Below are 25325 nucleotides of genomic sequence, written 5' to 3'. Positions count from 1 at the left end.
TCTATATAAAGGATGTTCCTAAGCACAATCTCCATAATTAATTCTAGGAAAAAGAACTCCCAGAAAATAAAAAAACATAGGAAAAAATTATAAAATTAAAGACATTTGAATGAATCTTTATTACAGCTAAAGGCCAGGGATAAATGGTACCTCTGAAAAGAATTAAATACAAGAAAAAGCGAAGTAATACAGGCAATTGACGTATTGATATAAAAAGCATGTTAGAACTGTGGGAGCCCTGTCAGTAATTGATGCTTGATTTTCATGGCTGCTGAGCAGTATTTTGCTATGGTCTGAAATATAAATTATTTACAAACAAGGATGGATATATAAATATAGTCAGGTTACCCAAGGACCAATGTAAAAGAGGTATATTATAGATGTTATGAACCTTCCTATAGTTGGTAAAATAAAATAACACATGTTGGGGGGTTTTCAACATCTCCAGTTCCAAGCAAGCAAATACATTTCTCAAATGGGATTTTAAAATATCTTCTCAATAGTATTGCCCAGATATTAAACATTGTGCCTTGCCCAGAAAAAAAAGGTTTCCTTAATTTGGGGAATGTTAGTAAAGAGAGATAAATGGTCATTTCCCAAGTCCTTGAAACCCAAATCCTATTTCTCTGTAAAACTGTTTCCTTCTGCTGAAAATCCAGTGTTTTTAAATGTCTTGAGAAGTGTATGTTTAACATGGCCATAGCCCATGGTTCATAGAAACTATGATGACAACCACCAGCAACGTACTTTTAAAATTATTTTTGCTCCATTACATTCTATAGTTTAAAATTAAAGACAGATCATAAGATTTTAATTTTTTTTAAAGCTATTTTAAGCATTGCTATTTCTTTTATTAAAAAAACTGACATCATCAATATATATGTGAATGCTCCAACACTGGAAGTTTTTAAGAGACTGGATAGCCATTTGTCTGGAATGGTATAGGGTTTCTTGCCTGAGCAGGAGGTTGGACTAGATGCCCTCCAAAGTCCCTTCCAACTTTATTATTATTATCATCATCATCATCATCATCATCATCTCCCTGAGTTTCGTAGAATTCTATCTTTGTTTTTAGTTCTTTCTTAATCAATGTTATACTTCATCAAATAAACTCTGAAAGAGAAGCTAAGTAACTGTTAAATTGGGCTTAAGAACTAAATCACTCAAATTATTTTTGAAAATGTTTTCTGAATAGAAAATCAATGACACTTTCAATCAATGACACTTTCGAACCAAAAACTATACTCTAACATGAATGACAGAATGCTAATGAGACTGAGATGAACAGTACCTAAATTTGATAAATAAAAATAATAAATAATACTGCACCTGCAGCTCATGGAATTTTCGGTCCTTCCAATAAAACAGTTGTAACTTCTTTCTCACTGCCACACACATTCTCAGGACCTCTTCTCCAGTATCAGAGTGCTGTAAAAAGAAATTTCTCTCTAAGTATCAAAGTTGGAAAACACAATATTAAACTCTGCTCACACACAATGTTACACCATTGTTTTCTTAAATATGGCTTATTCCATAATTGCTGTCCTGCAGTATGCTAAGCAGTAAACTGTGGCTTGCAAATTACTATGGTTGCATTCCCTCAATTTGTGCCACAAACAAACAAGCCTCATTAGTGTATTATGTAACTCCACTGTCTATGCAATCTCATGTTTTTGACTTGTTTCTAATGGACCTGAGCAGGCCTTATTGTCATTCTTTCCTTGATTATCTTTTCCCCTCCCTAAAAACAGGCTGAAATAAAACCCATTTCTCAGTAGACCCAACAGAACTGCTGGTTCCAACTGCAGTCAGTTAAGTGACTGTATTTTAAGTATGATCTTTAAAATGTGATTTTCAGAAGTAGTGAATGATCACATCTCCCCCATCCACCCTGAATATTCATCAAGTAATGAATTTTAATCTAACACACCAAATGTTCAAGAAGGCAAGCAATGGGCGGAATTCCCCCTCAAAAATACCTTACATAAATTGTCTTTCTCATTCCAAGCAACTTTCACAAAAATAGAGAAAAAGTCTTTGGCGATTTAATTGCCTTGGCTTGGAAAGCTATTTGGCAAAGGAAGAAAGCTAGAATTAGACTTAAAAAACAGAAGCTTTCTCTTACCAGAGGGAACATTATATGATTAAATATTTGTTTATGATTAAAAGAATGGATAACCCTTAGATATAATTAGATTTTTATAATAAGATATGATTTATAACTAAAATAGCACCTCTTTTTTGATATGGGAAATATGAAAATACGAAGATGGCTTCTATAAATGAAACTCTTAGCTATATAACTGTAACTAATCTTGAGAAAACTATAACTGACAAAGATATTCCGAATATTGATGGGAAATTAAACTTAAATAAGAACATGAAAAACAGGATATTGATTTAATAAAGAGATTTTAATTGCAAATACATTTGAAATATAAATTGGTTAGAAAAGAGGTTTTAAACTGATATTATTGTTATCTGTATAATACTAGAAAATATGATGAGGATGTTTATATTCAATTTTGTATGTATTAATAGTAGCAAGAAATATATTTGCATAGTGTTGGGAAAATGAAAACAATCTGGGAAAAAAGGAGGGAAAAACACTGGATTGTGCAGTATTGAACTAATTGATACTGAAGAAGTTAATGTTAAATATGAGAACCTAGACAACACGTTGTTTACTAAGCAGTAAAGATTGTAATTGTTAAAAATTAATAAAGTATTAAAAAAAAAGAACGCAAGCCTGGATCCTCTTTTCATTACATACCTTCAGATCACAAGTAAAGAGAGTGGCACCTTTTGCCTTAGAAACTGTTGTAATCTGTTGAAAAGTCAACAGATCGTGAACATAAATGTTGTTTTCTGTTTGGGACAAAAAACATAAATTACTGCTTAAATTAAGCTATACACATGCTGCTACTGAAATCTCTACAACTTTCTCATAATGAATAATGCCGCAAACATTATTTTATTTTCAAATAAAATGGGAAATTTACAAATATCTCCCATTGTTGATTCCACAATGATTCTGAATCTCAAAGAATCTCCATAGTAAGAGTAATGGACAATGTAAAATTTGTGAACTTAAATAATGGTTAAAGAAGATAACAAAACATAAAGTGTTTTTTAAAAATTAATGTGACCTTAAAAAATTAAAATAAGAATTAAGATCAGAAGTAAAGCAAAACACTGAAATTCAAGTTAACAGAACAAATTCATGCATTGCCAACTCAGAAATAAATTCAAGATTTAGCAAAGAAGTCCCATAGTCTTGTAATGGCTGCCATGCCTTGTTTCAAAACAAAATTAATCTGAACAATTATTTCACTTACCTAATAGGCTGACCAAAATTTTGAACTGGGAAACAACATGGATCTATTAAAAATAAAAAATAAAAATCTTGTAAATAAACTTTAAGTTTGTTCAAAGTTAACTTGCGCCAAAGGACTATAAAATGCAATTGATTTATCAGCAGATCCTCATCTCCAGTAAGGTAACGCTTTAGTGAAAATTATGGAATATCTGATGAAATAAACTAATTTGTAACCCTCTATTAACAGGTTTTTTTATGTCACATAACAAACATAATTTTATGATTTAACAGTTACACTAACTAGAAAAATATTTAAATTCCATAATAATACATACCATATACAATTTATAAATGTCTGAATGAACTGATATTATAAGTTGGGAACAGTATTACAACCACATCACTTAGGAATTGAATTGCTGGTCCCAATCGCAGTTGGTTAATGAAAACTAATAATGGTAATAAAGGTAATACATTAACTTCCTGAATTACACATGGTACAAAGATAACATGAGTTTCTTCCATTCCATTTTAATAGCACTGTTTTTAAAAAAATTTAAAAGTCATATTCCAAAATAAAGAGCTGGTGCTTTTTTTCCAAAGTGTTTAAGATGATATTCAGTTCTCATTTTGGACATTTTTGCCATTTTTTTATTTCTACTGTTTTGTTGCAACTTGAATGTAGTGTATTCCAATGAAATTTAAAATGATATGACAGTCATGTTTTGACAAGTCACCACACATTTTAAAAATAAAGAAATGCTAACTCCCTTTTCTTCCAAAATGAATACTTACCATTTTCCTTTTTACTTAATAACTCAAATAAATGAGAGCTTAATCTTATCTTCCAAAATATTTATCAATGTGGATGGAGAATAAACATATTTCTTATTATGGGACAGCAATCACGAACACACTTATCACCCATAACAATAATGTAAATCGAATATGAAAATAATTAAAATATTCTAGATTGTACACCCATTTCCAATCCCACCAACCTTTTAAAATAAAGCTGAGGTTTCACAGAAATTAACAATCTTAGTTGAATCTAAATTTGCCACACCTACCTGCTGTATTTTCTTGGAGAAGTTCTTGTTTGATTTTTCTAATGTGACTTCAAACCTATTGCAACCTATCAAACAATATATGGATTTAGATAAGATATATTATAACTAACTAATCAATCTGCATTTATCAGTTAAGGAATAATGTCATATAAACTTCTGAACTGAGATTAGAGGAGGTGCAAGTCTCACAACTTCATTTGAAGATTGCAAAAAAAATTGTTCTGCACATTACAGCATATCCAGTTATCAAAAAATCACTACTGACTATCCAATTATTAGGAAGATTCCACTATTAATTTTCATTTCAAGACAATCTTTTTTTCTGTGAATTCAGGGAGTCCCAGAAATTGAGATATGGTTTTGCAATCTTTTCAGACTAATGGACAGACTTTAAAAGTTACTTTTTACAAGATAACATTTATAGTCTATGTCAGGGGTGTCAAACTCAATTTCATTGAGGGCCGCATCAGTATTGCGGTTGCCCTCAGGGGGGCCAGGTGGGTGCGGCCTACTGGGTGGACGTGGCCAGCTTTACATCATTCGCGTCAAGGATGCCTGTGGGGGCCTGGACAGGAGTGGGACAGATCTGAGGGTCTCTGGCAGAAAGGGGTGGGACCAGGGCAGAGCCCATCAAGCCGGATATGTGAAGTAGGCGAGGGCCATTTGCTGGCCACTTCCAGGCGATGGTGCATTTCTTCATTCCTCATAAAGCATGCACCCAGGGGGTAGGGCCGACGCGGCAGGGGCTGGTTCCTCGCTGTTTCCAGACGGCCTTGTGGAGCTAAGACTGAATGCATTTCAGCATAGATGGCCACCACAAAATTGTACATTGGCCCCCGGCCGGCATGGGCCAGGGCCAAGGCAGCGGGGGCCGTTCCCTCACTGTTTCCAGGATGGCTTCGCAGGCCACATGAAACCACTTCGCGGGCCGCATCTGGCCCCCGGGCCTTGTGTTTGACATGTCTGGTCTACATGATAAGAATGTTACTGTGATGAGGGGATTCCCAAGTTTGTGAGATTTATACGGGACAGAACTGACCCAAATCAGCCATGATCATATAATGAAGATCTAATTCAACTAGTTCGAATGAGTTGTTGATTTAAGGGAGAGAATTTTTTAACAATTGTAACTCATACATATTTCTATTCTAATTTCATATTTTACAAACTAGTTTCAAGGCAAAGGAATCAAGTATGAATCTGATTGGCTATTTAAAATATGTTTCACCTAATTCTAAAATATAATGAAATTTTGCTTGGAATTAAACATGCTACATGGAACATGGGATATTTCAAGTCAGCCAATAAATTCTTTATTAAGTTTTATCCACAGCGATTGGATTATAAATAATATTAAATTTATTTCTCAAATAAGCTTTAACTGGAAGGATTCACACAACTTGCAAAGCAAAATGGTGGAGTTCATGTAACACACTAAACCTAAAACAAAAAAACATAAATCAGCACTATACATAAACCAGCCAGCGAAATGCTAAAACATGTTTCTGGTTCTTGGCATATATTCTGTCTAGCTACCTACAGGGCCTATCTTGTATGAATCTGCCCTAAAATACAATGAAGTAACAGATGGCTCTCAACTGTCCTTAGCTGTTATTATTTGGTTAATATGCGAAAGTATAGTAAATCATTACAAACTTACCAGTTTCTTTTCGAATTCTGTAAAGTAGAAGATGTCCTTGTTTAGTCCCAACTAGGAGCCATTCTTCTACAAATGAAAAAACATTTAGTTTGCACCAGTAATATTCTATTTTTTCCTAAGAAATTCAGAGTTTTACAAATATTTCAATAAAAATTATTTTCAAGTAAACATATATTTTCTAAGGCCAAATTTACAGGGCAATCCTACCCATATTACCAAGTCAAATTGCCTTTATTCCCAGGAAAGCCTGTGCAGAACCTTATTCTAGAACTAAATATGACTTTAATGTGGGTTTTTTATAATCAAACATTGTAAGTTTTTTTGAGTATTGGAAAGCATTTGAGAATGTTATACAGTACAATATTTGAAATGTGTAATTTCTGGGAATTTCACTATTCCCAGAGAGGAAGAAAATACAAGCTACAAGTTGCATACCCCATTACACTTTATTAAAATAAGTGTAGAAAAACCATAACACACACAAGCATTCCGGCATTCATATTAATTTATTAAATGTGAATGCCGCTTTTCTCCCCAATAAGATAACATGGACACTTCTCTATTGAACCCCCATAACAGCAACCGAAAATCATCCCATGGGATGTTTGCATTTGAGCCTACTTCTCCCTTTCTAGACCAACATCGGCCCAGCCTGGCTGGGGCAGACACGCAGTTTTAACTTCTCATGACTCACGTGAGAGTCCCGTTTAAAAAAATTCACAAAAGGCAAAGCGCTCAAGTTTTCCCAGCACCATCTATCAACGCGCCAGGAAACTGACAAGGGCGGAGTGGGGGGCGAACCCGGAGTGGCGCCCTGCACTCACCCCAAGCCGCCAAGCAGTCGATCTGCAGCGGCAGTTTTTCCAAGATCAGCACCGGCTCGAAGGCGTCGTGCATGATGGCGACAGCCTGGCCTCGGCAGCTTCTCCTCAGAAACGACGGGCACTTGCCCGAGGGCCACCAAGGAGGGCCCGAGCGACGACGGTGCAAACAACTCCAACCACAACAGCTGAGCCTGGGCCGCGGCAACGTTTCCGGGTTGCTCTTCACTTCCGTAAGCCAGGCTCCGCCTCTGAGCGGGCCGCGCGGGCCGTTTTTAACCCCGGCTGCCCGGGCGACCGACGGTCGTGGCAGTCTTCCCGTTCGCGGACCAAAGTCTGCCGCTCCAATTCCAGCCGCAGGGATTACATTAAGCACCTACCTTTGAGTATCTTTTTTTGGTGGAGCTCATCTTGGGGACAAAGCAGGCATAGAGGAGAATGGGGGCAGGTCGAGGGACTGAAGGAATCTGCAGCAAAAAGCGACTTGGCAACTCCAAAGCGCAAAAGCGCATGCCGTAGGATAGCGGGTAGTCCTGCGTGGTCTAAATGGGCTTCTACCAATAAATCTTTTCAACAGTTAAGCTGTATTATTATTGTTTGTGCATTTATTAACGATGTACCGTCGTGTCCTACAATTCATTCCTGCGACTGTATTACAAGGAATCCATTGTAACTCATCCGCGAATATATTTCTTCACGCTGTAATGGCGTGTCTCCAGAGCCTCTGCCTTTTTTTCCTTCTAAGTATATGCAGTTACTTCATTCAGTTACAAAAGGATTACACTCAACGCAGTAATCCTAAATACGGTATTCACCTTCTCTCGCTAAATTCACCTGGAATAGTGTCTTTTGTTTAGCATCACTTTACTACCCTCAGGGTCGGAGGTGCATGCTGCAGGTATGGAATATTTTTAAAAGTCTTGTTTGTTTATTGGACTTCTATGCCACCCATCTTGCCTAATATACCTAGATTGCTGGTCTTTTTGTTCTGAATTTAAAAGTAAAAATTTTAATAGACCGATCTCTTAAAAAAACAGTGTTTGGATTTTGTCTTTAAATTTATGTAATTACAATTGAAAGTTATCAGTCTAGCTGGTTAACTTCTTTTAACTTTACATCTCTCACACTTTGTTAAATATAATAATTTAAATTCCTAATGAACTAAAGGCTCTCATATTCAGATACACTTTCCTAATGCAGATCAAGTCTGAAGTTGCCTAGCACCACAGGGCTTTTTTTCTCATAGAACACACTGAACGGTGTTCTGGCACCTTTTTTTGAACAGAAGAACCAGTTCCTTTTAAGCTGCCAGTGAGAGTACAGGTATGGCTGCAGAGCAATTTTGTGCCCCCCCCCCCACGGCCAATCCGGGCTCCGGAGGCCTTTTCCAAGTCCCCGGAGCCAAGATCCATGACCACGGAGCGATTTTGTGGCTCCTGCATGGCCCAATCTGGGCTCTGGAGGCCTGGAAAAGACCTCCAGAGCCCAGATCTATGGCCATGGACCAGTTTTGCGGGCCCCCTGCAGCCCAATCTGGGCTCCGGAGGCCTGAAAAAGACCTCCAGAGCCCAGATCTATGGGCTGAAAAAGACCTCCAGAGCCCAGATCACGGAGTGATTTTGCAGCCCCCCTGCGTCCCAATCTGGGCTCTGGAGGCCTTTTCCAAGCTTCCGGAGCCCAGATCCACGGCTGTGGAGCAATTTTGTGGCCCCTGCACGGCCCGGTCTGGGCTCCGGAGGCCTGGAAAAGACCTCCAGACCCCAGATCTATGGCCGCAGAGCAATTTTTTGCACCCCCCTGCGGCCCGGTCTGGGCACCAGAGGCCTGGAAAAGACCACTGGCGCCCAGAACTATGGCTGCGGAGCGATTTTGCGCCCCCGTGGCCCGATCCAAGCTCCAGAGGCCTTTTCCAAGCCTCCAGAGCCTGGATCCATGGCTGCGGAGCGATTTTGCAGGCCCCGCGCGGCCCACTCTGCAGTCATGGATCCATGCTCTGGAGGCCTGGAAAAGACCACTGGAGCCCAGAACTATGGCCGCAGAGTGATTTTGTGCCCCCCTGCGGCCTGATTCGGGCTCCAGAGGCCTTTTCCAAACCTCCAGAGCCTAGATCCATGGCCGTGGAGCGATTTTGCAGGCCCCGCGTGGCCTGATCACTCTGCGGCCATGAATCTGGGCTCCAGAGGCTCTGGAGGCTTAAGGCCTCTGGAGCCCAGATCGGGCCATGGGGGAGGCCACAAAATCACTCGGCGGCCATAGATCCGGGCAGCAGATGTCTTTTCCAGGCCTCCGGAGCTTGGATCGGGCTGCGGGGGGCTGTGGATGCGTCCCCTAGCCTCAGATCAGAGCAGTAGCAGGAACCGCAGCAGAGAGACAGACCTTTTCTAGGTGAGTGATCTGCGTCTCAGTAGCTCCCTAAAGCGGTTTCTTCTCCCTCCCCCTGGCTCCGTAAAAGGCTTTCAACTGGAGCCTGAGCTGTGTGTGAGTTCCGGCACCTTTTTTTTTTTTTTTTTTTTACAAAAAAAGCACTGCCCAGCACTATAACATAGTCCTAAGACAACAGTGCTTCTTTGTCTTTGTTTTAGTGTATATTTCAAACTCTTAAGGTTTAGTGGCAGCATTCAGGAATAACAAAAAGCTAAAATTATTAAGGATGAGCAATGTGTAAGCTCTTTTGCCCTCAGTCTTTTGACTCATCCAAACAAAGACAGATATATTAGAATGCAGAAGCTGCCACTGTATCTGAACCCATGGTCTGTTCCTGATATTTTGCCATCAAAAATAAGACATTTCAAATAAAATATATCAGAAAGATACTTAGCTCATTTCAGTCTTTAAAGGAAAAAATAATTTTATTATACAGAACATAAATCTGCTAATTCAGACTGAATCAAATGAAAAAGTTCCTGTAAGACAGAGGACACCCTATTTACCAAACCACTTATACATTGTAAGTGCAACCAAAATACATCTGGGAAGAAGGATTAAGCCAGTAGTAAATTCCATGTGAAAACCCAATTCCAGTTATTCCAGAAAAAATTACTATATCAAATATCTGTAGGACTCGTGTTTTGGCACTAAACTTAGAAAAACACAATTTAAAGGTTAAAAAAAAGACCTTCATTTGCACTTCTCTAGACAACTGAAAAGAAAGGTCCGGCACACATACTTGCATAAATTATTCCAGAAGAGTATTTGTCATTAGGTTAACCTGAGTCTGTTCTGTTGCAAGACTTATTTATCCACCCAGTAACAGGGTCAGGTTTCTTGATAGCCTCTTAAAAAAAAACCCTCTCAAATATTCAGTATCTAAATATAATTATACAAGTGTATAGTTAAAAATGTCTCTTGGTGTAGAATGTAGATGATAGTTGGGAGGTAGGATGTAGAAGAACTGTGGAAGGTAATGAAGCTACTGATACTGTACTGTAACAAGATCCTTTTGGCCTTTGGTTAAAATGACTTGAAGACTGAGCTGCCACATCATAGTCTGCAGTTTTATTGTGCATCACAGCCAGCTCCAGATCTGAAGAAACAGCTCAGAAAGATCTCTTCTTCTGTAAGCCTTGGCTATGGTTTTACCTAGAAGCAGTGGACAGGTGGCTATAAGTAGCTATTTTAAATATCTCATTGGCCTCAGAAAACTGGTACTTCAAGAGTGTTAAAAAGCTGATATATTGGGGTGGAATATCAGCCCCACTTCACCAGGACCACTGGGAACAATCAGGAATGCCACTTAAGAACTGCAAAACAGAATACTTCCCATTTATGACTACTACTTTTTACAAAGATCTCACCCAAGCAAATTTAGCACAGGTTAATCAACTAAAAGTAACAATTTAAAGTCAAACATAGCCCAACTGGAGCTTGCCACCTACAAGTAATTTCAAATCAAAAATGTTTCAGTTTTGACAAATTACAGTATCACAATTCACAGCTGATAGGTTCTGTTTGACCTTATGAATCAGTGGCTCAAATCTTTTTGGGCTCAATAAACCTAGCATAAATAATTTTAACATGGAAATAGGGATAGTTGGTACGTACTATGATGTTCAATGACGTTTTCATTCAATTACTGTTCCAATTCAAATGATTAACTGCTCTTGTTCAGACCTCATAGCAACAAACTTGGGATTAAGTAATAATTGCTTTTAAATACATTAAATTGAAAGTATTTTTTATGTTATGGAATGAAAAAAGTGCACTTAATTTTGCTAAAAATATTAAGCATCGTAATTTCTTCCAAATATTTCTTTTGGAGTTTTCCATAAGCAAAGTCTTCCTTCAAAAACTCTCTTATTTTCCTAGCCAGACAGCAGAATCTTCAGACAATAGCTATTGTTTCTAAGAGAAAAGGCACTGATCCTGATTCAAGATTTCTCACACACAACAGGGTGTTGCATACATGTTTTTTGTATGCAAAGTATTTTTACAGATGGGATGATGATTCTGTCAGCTCTGACAATATAAGTCCTCCAAGAAAAATGGATAGAGATAGGAATCAAACCCCCATTTACAGTCTCAAGTAGAGGATACTGGAATTTAGTGCAGCATCTTACTGAATACACCATGCTGGAAATTATCTACAAGCAGAGGTCACTTTTGGCTTGTTTGAAGAAACTTCTGCACATGGTTCATCCTTACTGGCTCGAAGAAACTTCTTGTTTTCTCTCACCCCTTATAGTTAAATCATGGGATTTAGATCTAGTGTTGAATTAAAAGTTGCTCTGCCAATTGTTAAGTGTTTTAACTTAAATACTTTACAAGAATTTGCTGCAATAAAAGACATTTCCATACTTTAAATAGGACACTGGCAGCAAACAGTGCAAATGCAAATCTTTTCATGACTGAAATTCCCTCCATGCTGACCTCACAAAAAAAAAAATCCCTCTGATACCAATCAGTAGTTCCAAAGTTCATGGAACATATCAGAGAAAGCAGAACTGGGACATTGCAAGAGAGACAAGGTGTCTTCCTTTCTCAAACAGCAGTAAGACAGCTGCTTCTGCAAGTCGTATCATCTTTCATTCCATTTTGGATCTTTCAAAGTGTGTGATCATTCTTTCCTGCAAGATTAATAAATGGAATCCAATAAATATAACAATTTACTTTCCTGAAAAAATTACATTATTGTAATTGAAGCATGATTGTGAAAAATGCATTATTAATCTGATTGTTGCTGTTACTTCTATGGCAAAGCTGTCAAATAGCATGAATTCAATTTTAGCATAATAAAGTGAGTACAATGCAACTTTTGTCATACACAAAATATACATTTTGTTTGAGTGTGCTCTTCTAGGTGCAAGTTAAGGTTAGCATGTTAAAAACATTGACTTAAAGCTTTTAAGGCCTAGAAAGCTGTTGAGCTAAACCCAATAGCTTGTTCAAAAGAAATATCACATGAAACAGGTAAAAGTCACATTGTAATGTGAGATAATATTAAAGATTGTAGCATATAATACCAATACCAACTCTATTGCTATTTGTCTCATATCAGAAACAGAGAATGAGATTAAAAAATTGCTTTGTAAGAATGCACAATGCATGCTTTTTTTATGTTACCTTTAGCGTTAGTCTAATGGAAAATGTGTGAATCACAAATAATTTATATTTCATTGTTTGATGTGCATTCTTCAATTCCTGCAGTGCATTTCTATTTTCCAGCTCTCATACTTTCCTAATCATTATCCTGAAATATCTCCACAGTACTGCCCCACTATAACTAGGCAAATATTGTTAGAATATTCCTGTCCATGACCGTCCACCATCATATCCTTCCTAAAAAAAATTCAATACATTTTCTTTATCCATTCAGTGTACCAACCTTTCTCAATCTACCCCTCAATAGTCCCCAGTTAGTATTTCGATAAATATATGGTGACTGGGAATTATGGGAGTTTTACTTTAGTACACATGTAATGGACATCCTAAGAAAAGTTGTATTGTAACTAGAGCTCTCCTAATTCTTTTCAAATCCCTTCTCAAAAAAAAGTCCACAAGTCACTTAGCTTAACTGTTTCTTATTCCTTATTCTCCAGTTAAAACTGATATTCTGTATATTTAAATTGCAGTTATTCACTTTATATATTATTCCTGCCTCAGCATCACTGCAACTTGTTATCCTTGCCTTTCTTTCCTTTTTGCTATGTGCTGCTTGCTCCCAAGTATTTCCATTTATCCTAACAAGCAGAGAAATGGGAAACCTAGATTTCTCTTGGAAGGGACTGTGATCCTTTAAAGCTTCAGGGACACTGGCGGCACTGTCTAATAAAAAGCCAATAGCAACAACTCTACATTTTAAGATCATGGGTAATATGATTTGGATTATCATTCAGAATGCTTATTTCCTGTATGGTAGCCTCAGCACATTTTCCAAACAGCATTCAAAAAATTCTCACATCAAATTCACATTAAAATTAGTCTCAATACTATGTTGTATTCTGCATCCTCTCCATAAAATATCAGGTTTATTTAGAGAGCTAACAATGCAAGCAAGGCTTCCCTGTCAGAAATCCCAGATTGGACAATTCATATTTACCATTCTAAAAGCTGGTATTAAGTATTTTGAGTGAAATATCGTTCTCATCTATTGATGTTTTTCACCAAATGCTGACATGAAGTCTTAAGATATTTTAGACTTATTCCAGTTTAGATTTAATTCTCTCCCTTCCCACATACACAGAAAAAAAATTAAGATTTGTTCTGGAAAATAGCTAGTGGGAGGGAATAAAGGGATAATTGCAGGGAAGGATTAAAGGATGCCATTTACAGGCTTTCTGCATAAAAGTATCTCAATGCAGATTATTAAAAAAAATCAGGTATCTCTTATGAAATCTTTGACTAAAGTATTAAACAAAATTTCCTTTTGACATTTAGTAGTTCCCTAATACACTAACCGAAACAGTTAAAGCATTCAGTTTTTAATTGCTGAAATAATTTCTTTAATTCTTAGCTCATGACTCCTTTGTCATATCATAGGACCTGAATTATTGCTTAAGGGTTAGTTACTGACCCCGTCTGAAACAAAATTTCCTTTTGACATTTAGTAGTTCCCTAATACACTAACCGAAACAGTTAAAGCATTCAGTTTTTAATTGCTGAAATAATTTCTTTAATTCTTAGCTCATGACTCTTTTGTCATATCATAGGACCTGAATTATTGCTTAAGGGTTAGTTACTGACCTCGTCTGAATCCAGTAATGCTGGCAAAGCCCTGCAATTGAGAGGGAAAGAAAAACATAGTAAAACAAAGAGAAATACATGATTGCTGTCATGCTAGCATGAAGAATGCATATTCACCAAAATATGCTGGTGATACAGAGTGCAGGAAAATAAAAACCACATAAATAGACAAAACCTTGCATTTTCTTTCATTGAACATTAAACAAAATTAGCATTTGTCTACCTCAGCCATGTAAGGCAAGGATGTATATTTTTTCAGGCCTAGGGCTACTTTTGACTACTTGATAACACATGGATGGAACAAAAAATAGGTAAGCCCAGAAAGATAATTGTATTTAATATGATTAAAAAGGAAATTAATTAAAATGTAATAAATATGATGGTTCTTCGTGTATTTATTCACTTTCTCTTGCTTCACCAATTTTGTAGGTAACTCTTGGGGCTGCACCCAAAACTTTGGGGAGACACATGGGGCCTTTAGACCTCAGACTAAGTACCTGTCACCTCCTGGTCACTGAACATCCTGAAGTAACATTACAAAAATAGGCTGCAAAGCGGCCTATCTTTTTTCCCAAAAAAAAGAGGTTGGGATGGAAGCAGGAGGATTCTGGGAAATAAAAATGCTTCCATTCCCACTCTACTTCCCCACTCCTAAGGTTCAGGAATTTAGTGATAGAAATGATAAGCTTTCTATTCCCACTTCCATCTTTAACCTACCTCAAATCTTCACAATAATAAAAAGGACTGCCCCATTTCAACCCATCTCTTTTGGTGACATCATCATAACACTATAAAATATGGGTGTCAGCTGCCTATTTTCATCTTCTTTGAAGCGTGTTAGTAACTGCCATAATCAGGGGGGAGGGGGCACTTGGGAGGGGAAGAGTGCTGGAGGTGTGAAAGAATCTTGTGGGAAATTGGGAAGTATGGACACTGACAGGAACCAGAGGTGCTAAACCGAGTCATCTTCTGCCTTCAAGGACACCAGCCCTGAGAAAGGAATTTGCTGTGGCTCTGAAGGCACCATGTTCCCAAACATCGGAACAAGATCTGATTGCTCTCCCGGTGGGGAGGGTTTTGGACACTGGGAATTGCTTTCAATATATGATTTTCATGCGGTTTTTCTTCAGAGCTTGCCTCGCTCACGCTGCACTCAACATCTCTAGTTAAAGTACCTTTTGTCTAATACCTATGGAGCAAGTTGGGGCCAGTTTGACAGTGGGGCAGAACAGCCTGGTGGTGCAATAGTTAGAATGCAGTATTGCAGGCTAACTCTGCTTATAGCCAGGAGTTCAATCCTGACTGGCTCAAGGTTGATTCAGCCTTCCATCTTCCAAGGTCAGTAAAATGAAGACCCAGATTGCTGGGGGCAATATGCTGGCTCTGTAAACTGCTTAGAGGGGGCTGTAAAGCACTATGAAGCAGTAGATAAGTCTTAAGTGCTATTGCTATTTAGTAGACAATCCAGTGGATATTGTCTAATCTAACAAAGGACGTTGATTCTAAAAAGCTTCCCAAAGATTGTTTCATCAAGTAAAAGCAAGTTTAAACAAGAACAAGGATGCATTTATAATGTATATTAGAAACTGATAACTGGCAGCCTAAAAGGCAGAATCCATTCTGGATATTGCAAGTGGCAACACCCCCTTTATTTCCAAAATATCTGTCAATGCTGCTAACATCGGATGTTCTTGCTTTGACAACAGATGGAAATGCAGCCATTTTACTCTTTTGCTTTTAGAGTTAGTTGATGCTGGGAGGGGGAATGTGGATGAGAGTCCGGTTAGTCATAATAATAATGACTCAGCTGTGGGAATCCAAGGTTATTGCGCCCAGAGTAGATAAAGATTTGGCGGGCTGGAGAGCTGGGGAGAAGCTAATTGGGGAATGTGATTTATGACAGTTAATTGGAGGAGGGAATTGTGCTTTGTTACTTTGTGCCCAGAGGAGGGGAATTCAGTTTTTGACTTTAACTATGTAGTGCTGATACTTTGTTTCTCGAATAAAAGATTCTTTAAGGTAAATAATGCCTCAAAGTTCTTTTGAAGAGTTTCATCTGTCGGAATCATGACGATAACTATTTTAGTGCTTTTAAATATATTTTTATGTATAACTCTTACTATGGTTACTTACACATCAGTCACAGAAGAAGGAACATTCTCTTCTACCCATTTCAAATCATCTTCTTGCTACAATTTTTAAAAAGATGATTATTGGATTATTGCGTGCTTAAAATTATAGTACATTTTTGTGATGATTACATTCAATCTAAAATATAAAGTAAAAAGTATCTTCCCCATATTTTTCCAATAGAATATCTCATTAACCATGTCATTTTTTTCACCTTTTTCTATTTCAGAGAGGCCCATAAACATTTTATTACAATACTTTATATATAACATAGGCCATCATTTTAAAAAGATACACTTCACTGAATTACCAGTTTTATTTTAAAGCATGCTAAAGAATGTATAGCATTCAAAGTACTTTACAGGTTATTCATATACATGTAATCCTTGCTTAACGCCCATTCATTCAGTGACCATTCAAAGTTATAACAGCACTGAACAAGAGGGACTTTCAAAAGGTCCTCATAGTTGCCGCTGTTGCAGCTGTCCCCGCAGTCATGTGATCAGGATCTGGGGGGTTGGCAACCAGCTTGAAATTACGATGTTGCAATGTCCCATGGTCACATGATCATCATTTGCAATGTTCACTGTCAGCTTCAAACAAGCAAAGTCAATAGGGAAGTCTGCAAGAGGTTGCAAATGGCCATCACATAACCACAGGATGCTGCAATCACATGGGATTCTGCTAACGGCAGCGCCTAACACTGCTACAACTGCTATTAAGTTAACTTGGTCACATGATGTGTTTTAGGACTGCATCACTTAATAACAGAATTGCTGGTAAAAAGTACAATTGTTAAGTGAGGACTATCCGTGTAGTATCCAAAGTGCTTTAATTTATTATTATTCATTGGACAAATTCCATTAAATAATATCTTTAATATCTTTTATTTATTATCGTGGTTTTTAGTATCACCTGTTCACCGCCCTGAGTCCCGTAAGGGAGATAGGGCGGTATATAAATTTAATTAATAAATAAATAAATAAATAAATAAAAATGCTAAAATAATTAGTAATTTGGAAATTACAGTTTATTCACATAATGGTAATTTTTTCATCACACACACTGTGGGAGAAAGATATTTTGTAACAGTTAGAACATAGTTTTGCCATAAGAGACTTAAAATATGCATTTATAAAAGGCATAAGTTTAGGTGCAAATTAAAAGGGTGTCTTTGCTATTGCATCTCCCTTTTTTAGCATATTTTAGTTTAATCCCAACAACTGACATCACTCATAATTGCTGCCGTTTATTGGAAGTAATATTTCACTAATCAGCATCTTAGCACATTATTCTTATATCTTCCATTTTCCCAGCATTAGCTAAAAAAATACTAGCTAAGAACTTACTGCTTTGTTGGTTTTAGGATTTCCATTTGATTCTTGTTTTGAAGTTCTCATTTTCATGCCTTCTGCATAACATATTAGGGGAGGAATCTTATTCAAGTGTGCAACACTTAGTTGAGTATGTAAAATATAATATATAGTACATATTTATCAGTGTTTAATCTATTTCCCACACTCAGAACAAGCTTAAAAACTCTACTGTTTTATGGAAAAGTGGAATGGACTTCTGTGGAGGCAACTCCTGGGAAAGATAACATAGGCAAAATTATTTGGTCCTATAGGCTTGGTTTCCAATCCTGTTTATTTCTGATGCCATGATAAATCAATATGAGAGAGATCTTCAAAAAGACAAAAGCATGCCTAAACTGCGCAAAACTGGAGTAGCCCACTGGAGCTACTTTAGGAACAGAGGTTCAGTATCTATGTCTGCCAAACACAGAGTAAACAGGTCTGTGTGGAGATGTGAGAAAAAGTAGAGATCTGTTTTAATCTACAGCAGGGGTGTCAAACTCAATTTCATTGAGGGCTGCATCAGCATTGCAGTTGCCCTCGGGGGGCCGGGTAGGTGCGGCCTACTGGGTGGGTGTGGATGGAGTGGGTGTGGCCTACTGAGTGGGCATGGCCAGCTCTACATCGTTCGCGTCAAGGGTGCCTGTGGGGGCCTGGGCAGGAGTGGGATAGATCTGAGGGTCTCTGGCAGAAGGGGGTGGGACCGGGGCAAACGCCAAGGCATGGTCCATTTCTTCATTCCTCACAAAGGGTGACACCTCCCCAGCATGCATCCAGGGGGCGGGGCCAACACAGCAGGGGCTGGGTCCTTGCTTTTTCCAGACGGCCTTGTGGAGCTAAGACTGAATGCGTCTCAGCATAAATGGCCACCATAAAATTGTACATTGGCTCCCAGCCAGCCTGGGCCAGGGCCAAGGCAGCGGGGGCCGTTTCCTCACTGTTTCCAGGATGGCTTCGCGGGCCACATGAAACCACTTCGTGGGCCGCATCTGGCCCCCGGGCCTTGTGTTTGACATGTCTGATCTACAGTATTCTAGTTCCATTCCAAATGCTCTCATGAAGATATAAGGATATATTTCTTGCATGCTGAACAGTATGATCAACTTTAGAAGTTTATTGTTCCCTGGTTCACATGACATAGTAAATCATAATGTGATAGTTTGATCTTAACTTAATATATGTAGATGCACCCAATGGTGTATTATACAGACATTAAACCATAATTCATTATAATGTGTGAATCAAGTCCACCTTGTTTATTTCATAAATGTCTGACTCAAATGTAACTACGTTTTCAGCTGCTGCTTGAATTCCCGTGCCAATGCAAAGATTGGAAAGACCATCCCATGGAAAAAAAGTATGTCTCTTAGGGAGAAAAATGCAAAACAATTGCTTGTAATTAGCCTTGTTTCACAAAAGACTGCAATAATGTATGTAATTAAAACTTAAATTGGGGTAAAGGAATACTAGTGATAATACATAAAGCTACAGATATGCCCTTTCAGAATAAAAGTTGCATTCATAAAATAGAGATATGTTTTTCTTACCAAAGCTCTCTTTCAGCATTGGCTCTTTCTGTTCATCGTCCTCATCTTCTTCAGACAATGGTGAAAAAGCAAACCTTTCAGGAAGCAAAGTAACAAATAATGGCTTCATCAGATTAATGTAAAATATTTTTACCATTTCTTTAAACTTGTGATATTTAAGATTGTTTGTAGTGTCTAAAGCTAAAAGGGAAAGTACTGGACAGCTACAATAAACAGATGCCTTAGACCAGGCATAGGCAACCTTGGCTCTTTTATGACTCGTGGACTTCAACTCCCAGAATTCCTGAGCCAGCATGACTGGCTCAGGAATTCTGGGAGTTGAAGTCTACAAGTCATAAAAGAGCCAAGGTTGCCTACCCCTACCTTAGACTGTATCTACCTATATTTATAGTATAAAGTATATATACTATAAAGTAAAGTATACTATAAAGTATAGTATAAAGTATAGTACCGCTGGTTGTTGGCAGATGGCCTCCAAAGAATCATGATGACAAAAAGAATCATGGAGAACAACAGCCGCCAGATGGCATCATCAACCCACAGCTCTTGCCAGTCCTGTTAATAGACGTATATTAAATGATAAAAAGTTCCATTTTTGAAAAGAAATCCCAACATTTTCAGCAAGGCAAAATTAAAGTTAAGTTTGACTCCTAATGATTTTAGGCTCATGCCCATGTTGTTTCCTTAGCAATAATAAAGAAGTGTTTTCGTTTGCCATTGACTTCTCTCATGATATATTCTTACCTTCCCAGATCAGCCTACTATAGTCTTGATATTCTCTATTGCAGGGGTGTCAAACTGGCAGCCCGCAAGCCAGATACATCACACACAGGTCACACCCACTCCAGTTCCACAAAGGCAAAAAACATTGCGATGCATCACGATACGTCATGTGACGTGATCACGTTTGACACCCGTGCTCTATCGCATCCACCCAGGTCTGAGCCAGCTTAGCTTCCAAGTTAAGACAAGGTTATCAAATTCCTAGCTATCTACTTAACTAGCAAAAATGACAAAAAAGAGACAGACTCACCGACTTACAATCCATCAGTCTGAATTTCAAAGTTGTCCAGATGATAAAAACAATAGATGCTAAAAGTTTTTTTAAAAAAATAAGAACATATACATATGGCAAAATATTAGCAAATCAGACTAAACTGCAGAACTCAGTGATTTTTTTATGTAATTATTATTATCGTCTATAACCAATTCATACTATTATACTTGTAGTCATCTGCCTGATTTCTTTGAAACTTGTTCTTTATTCACTGAAAATAAAAATCATGATCAATGAACAGTTTTACAAAAAAATATTTACCCTTAACTTCCTATTCAGTTCAATAAACCTAAGGAGATAACAAAGATATTTACCTCTGCATCATAGAATTATAATAAGAAATAAGATTTTTTTGTCTGAATTAGATTGGCAAATTTCAATAAGTCATAAGAACGTAATATTTAATCTCCTTCCTGGCAAAATTTTTATTTCCATTTATCTCCTTCATTTATGTACCATTATTATTTATTTATGAAATAAATGTGGACATGTTTCTTGACCTTGAGCACCAAATGCTAAGTATCCTATGATATCTGGTTTAACAATGTTTATTTTAAAACTAGCTGTACCCAGCCATGCATTGCTGTGGCTCAGTCTGGTAAAAGCGTGTGTTGCTTTTACGTCCAACAGATGGTGCTGTTTTTCAAAAAAAAAGCATGTTTTTACCTGTCACAGGTGTGACATCTATATAGGTATATAAAAACACGTGTGTATTCGAATGCAACGTTGTGTCAAAATTTCAAAGCAATCGGTGAAGAACTTTTGGAGATTTAAGATTTTGAACAAACGAACATTTACATTTTTATTTATATAGATTAGGAATAATTTCTACAATTTACCTGCTATTGCCAAGATGAGTGTATTGGTAAAGTGCCGGTAAAGAGATAGCTTCACAACATTCCTCCTAAGCTTCAGCAATTTCATCGTTTGAGTTAAACTGATAAATATGTATAGAAAGTCAAGGGAAGATTCAGTATATACACATTTATGACATAATCATACTCTAGTTTCTTTTCAGATCTTATTTGATATCGCCAGATATATTATTACCCATTAATCCTGGGGAAATAACATATATATAATAAACAATTCACAGAAATCCGAATTATATTCTACCTATTTTACAGACTGCCTCACTTTTTAGTTGTCACCTTGAATCCTGACACAGATGTTATTAAATATATTTAGATCTGGTATTGCTCCAAAGGCTGTTAAAAATAATGAATAATCCTGCCTGCATGAAGTATGAACTAATAGTACTGAGATTAGTCATGTGGCATCCTATCTCCAAACTTTATAGTGCCTGTTTAAAGTATTGTCCTTATGAACATAGTTTTCAACAATTTTACAGAAAGTATGCTAAGATGAGTTCCATCTCTGGCATAAATGACAAGTACATGCAAACTCTGAGGGGGATTACTAAAATGAGCATAGCATCCCTTTTTGCCAATAAATTGCCTCACAGTGGATGGGTTCATACTTCATTCTAAACCAAGGTTTGCTTAAACATAATCAGTAGAATTAGATGGGTTTGCATAACATACAAAGTCCCAAATCAAATAAGTTGTATTAGTGCAATTTTGGATCAAATTATTGAATCAGACCATGTCCCATCTAACCTAATACTGCTTGGGTTGAATAACAGCAGATCTCCAGTATTTTAGACAGGAGATTTTCCAGTCCAAGTTGAAAATCCTCAGGTTGTTTTTCCCAACTGAGTGGTGTACAACTTCAGATTTCAGAATTCCCAACTACAACTACTACTGAAATCCGCACTTCTGGTGGATACCTAAATTAGGCTTGAATACACTCTGTAGAAATTCAGATTACAGTTATATACTCTACTACTGCAACAAGAGCACTTCCAAAAATGGTAACTACAGGTAGTCCTCAACTTACAACAGTTCATTTAGTGACTAGTCAAAGTTATAACAGCACTGAAAAAAGTGACCGATGACCATTTTTCATACTTCTGACCACTGCAGCATTCCCATGATCACATGATTTCCTTTTGGTGCTTGACAACTGGTTCAACTTTATGACAGCTGCAGTGTCCCAGGGTCACATGATCACCTTTTGTGACCTTCTGGCAAGCAAAGTCAATGGGAAAGCCAGATTCACTTAACAACTGTGGCAAGAAAAGTCATAAAATGGGGTAAAGCTCACTTAACAAATTTCTCACTTAGCAACATAAATTTTGGGCTCAGTTATGGTCATAAGTCGAGGACTACCTGTATTGTTGACCCAATGGAATTGTGTAAATCATTCTGCAAAAGATTTAGCTTTTAGTAGCCGCTTTGGTCACCAGATTTGCAGTCAAATGTTGTCCATTTTGACCCCAAAAGTCCACTAAGCTCAATGAGGTTTGTTCCGTACTATAATTTTTTCCAACCTGCTGCCCTCCAGATGTACTGAGATTCAATGCTTATCATGCTGAGTGAAGGATAAGAATGCTAAAATCAAACACATTCAGAATGCACTTTCAAATTCACTAATTGAAATGCACTAGTAAAGGTAGGTAGGAGCAAAATCTTGGGGGGATTATATGTGGGGAATAAATCAAATAATAAAAAGATCAGTCAGAATATCTAAAGGAGAATGCCACCCACCATGAAAACCCAGCTCCAAATAAATTAGCAATCCACCAAATAAACCAATGAAGAAGGATATCCACCAACAGAGAGCAGTATCTAGGAAAGCCAGTGGAATAAAAGCCAAGGAGGCAAGATCATTCTGTGCCTAAAGAGACAAAGAGAAAAAGGCATTGAGATCAAGGATCAGGAAACATGCCTACAAAGGTTAAGATTTGAGAAAAGATTGCATCCTATATATATATATTAGAAATAAAATAGTCCGAGCACCAGGATAATATTAAAACAAAAACTGTTTAATACAAAAGCTAAACAGTTTTTGTTTTAATATTATCCTGGTGCTCGGACTATTTTATTTCTATTATATGGATTTACCCAGGATTCGCATTTTTGGTATAATTAGGGAATATATATATGATGTATGTATATGTATGTATATGTATGCAGTGCTTTTTTTCTAAAAAAAAAAAAGGTGCCGGAACTCACACACGTCATACAACCCACCTTGCCTACCCTACAAGGTTCCATCCAAAAAAGGTACCGGAACTGCGTTCTGAGCGTTCTATGAGAAAAAAAGCCCTGTATGTATGTATATATATATATGTGTGTGTGTATATATATATGTGTGTGTGTGCGCGTGTGTGTGTATGTATATGTATGTATGTATATGTATGTATATGTATGTATATGTATGTGTGTATATATGTATGTATGTATATGTGTGTGTGAATGTGTGTGTACATATATAGAGCACTCATAAACATATTTTTCACATGTTTTTATTTTACTGGATTTTATTTTTTCCTTTGAAGGGTTCTTGTCAATTCTAGGATTTCAGTTCAACTACAGGTAGACCTCAACTTACAACGGTTCATTTAATGACCATTCAAAGTTTACAACATCACTGGAAAAAATCACATGACCAGTTTTTACACTTACGACCATTGCAGCATCTCCATGGTCACATGATCAAAATTTGGATGCTAGGTAACTGGTTCTTTTTTATAAGGGTTGCAGTGTCCTGAAGTCATGTGAACAGCTTTTGCAACTTTCTGACAAGCAACAGTCAGTGGGGAAGCCAGATTCACTTAACAGCTGTGTTACTAACTTAACAGCTACAGTGATTCACTTAACAACTATGGCAAGAAAGGTCGTAAAATGAGGCAAAGTTCACTTAACAACTGTCTCATGTAGCAACATAAATGTTGAGTTCAATTGTGGTCATAAGTCGAGGCCTATCTGTACATAAGACCCGTAACTAAAAGGAACTGCAATAATTAATACTGAATGAACAGATAGGAGAAAGAATGTTAAGAACCCCAAAACATCACTGCTGTAACCAGAAGGCAACATTGCTAGCTCCATTTCCCACAAACTGGAATTACACTTCTCAGTAAGCACAACTTTCATTCTCTATCAATGAAGGAAAGTTGATAGGAAAGAATGTCCTAGAGCAGTATCTCTGCAAAGTGACCAGAAGCACATTGCAGAACTTTCTATTAAACTGTGCCTAAGGGCCTCCTCTAAAAAACCCCAAATATATCTATTTATAAGCTTCATAACCACAGAGGACAAATGTACACCTTGCCTGAGATGAAACAGGACAGAATATTTCCTGTGATCTACAAAAGGTTGAATTAACCTTGGACAAAAAGGGGAAATCCAGTGTGTTAAGACATACACCCATCTTCCTACACCAACAAAGAACTACTTTTTTGTTGATGTCACTTGTCAGAGCTAAGGAAAAGATGCCAGGTATGAGGACCTTGGAATACAGATTATGGCAACAGGATGTAGGTCCAGAATGTGAGGCCCTTGAGGGCATCTGGTAAAGGAGTTCTCAGATCTCCAGTCTCTTCCACACAATGGATTTCACTGTTTTGCTCAAAAGATGCTCTCAGTCAATGTTTTGGAAGGCCTGCCTAGTTAAAAGCCTAATAATAAAAGTCTGCAAGTGACAACTTCTGGCAAGAATCATCTATCTTTTTCTAGGAGAGTCCTAGATAGTGATGGGAGGGAGGGGAGGGAAGAGAGAGAAGGTGATACCAGGAAGTAGTAAAGAGTAGGAGAGTGGAGTGGCCTTGTCTATTTTGGTTCTCCCGCCAACAACAACTGCCCCCGACAGTTTATTGCCAGGGCAACATGATCTTGTTATTAAAATATCCCTCATTTCCAATTGTATTGTGATTTGTCACCCTTATGTGTGCTTCAAAATATTAAACAGATTACATTTTAGGCAAAACTGACATTTTTGAAGCACGTTTTTGCATGCCGGCTACACTTTCGCAGAGTCCTACTCCACAAAGTGTTCCCTCCAAGCCATTGTCACTTCCAGATTTAGCAGTCAAGAAGAAAAATACAAGTAGAGTGTAGAGACTTCCTATCCAAATTTTGTTGGTAGTAAAAATCAAACTCTACAGCAACTATCCTCTTTGCAAATTATTGCAACACAGTTCATTTACTGTCAAATCTAGCTTGGTCCTAATAATCTGCCAAAATATTGCTGGATTTTCATTTGGGGCTAGTGTAAACCATATTATTATGCTTAAAATACTTCTACCTAAATTTACTAACAGAAAATTGCAATAATTATTCA

At 37.4% G+C, this 25325-nt stretch overlaps 2 protein-coding genes across 2 annotated transcripts in view; both read right to left on the bottom strand.

The window, feature by feature from the left end:
• Positions 1–7075, bottom strand: part of VPS39 (VPS39 subunit of HOPS complex) — a 28783-nt gene extending 21708 nt beyond the window's left edge. Inside the window, exons 1-6 of the mRNA XM_015825071.1 lie at positions 6874–7075; positions 6050–6115; positions 4390–4454; positions 3339–3381; positions 2774–2868; positions 1330–1428 (exon numbers count right to left, since the gene is read on the bottom strand). Coding sequence (XP_015680557.1) covers positions 1330–1428; positions 2774–2868; positions 3339–3381; positions 4390–4454; positions 6050–6115; positions 6874–6946 — 441 coding nt within the window. The 5' untranslated portion in view covers positions 6947–7075. The remainder of the gene's footprint in view (positions 1–1329; positions 1429–2773; positions 2869–3338; positions 3382–4389; positions 4455–6049; positions 6116–6873) is intronic.
• A 2371-nt stretch (positions 7076–9446) lies between these two features.
• TMEM87A (transmembrane protein 87A) overlaps positions 9447–25325 on the bottom strand; it is a 30470-nt gene continuing 14591 nt past the window's right edge. The window contains exons 13-20 of the mRNA XM_015825084.1: positions 20978–21086; positions 20115–20173; positions 19533–19636; positions 19082–19155; positions 17529–17590; positions 16183–16238; positions 14050–14080; positions 9447–11933 (exon numbers count right to left, since the gene is read on the bottom strand). Coding sequence (XP_015680570.1) covers positions 11892–11933; positions 14050–14080; positions 16183–16238; positions 17529–17590; positions 19082–19155; positions 19533–19636; positions 20115–20173; positions 20978–21086 — 537 coding nt within the window. The 3' untranslated portion in view covers positions 9447–11891. The remainder of the gene's footprint in view (positions 11934–14049; positions 14081–16182; positions 16239–17528; positions 17591–19081; positions 19156–19532; positions 19637–20114; positions 20174–20977; positions 21087–25325) is intronic.

Source organism: Protobothrops mucrosquamatus, unplaced genomic scaffold (genome assembly GCF_001527695.2).
Source record: "Protobothrops mucrosquamatus isolate PMUCROS unplaced genomic scaffold, P.Mucros_1.0 scaffold2474, whole genome shotgun sequence".
Taxonomy (NCBI): domain Eukaryota; kingdom Metazoa; phylum Chordata; class Lepidosauria; order Squamata; family Viperidae; genus Protobothrops; species Protobothrops mucrosquamatus.
Note: the sequence above shows the minus strand (reverse complement) of the source record. Positions and strands in the feature narration are given on the sequence as shown.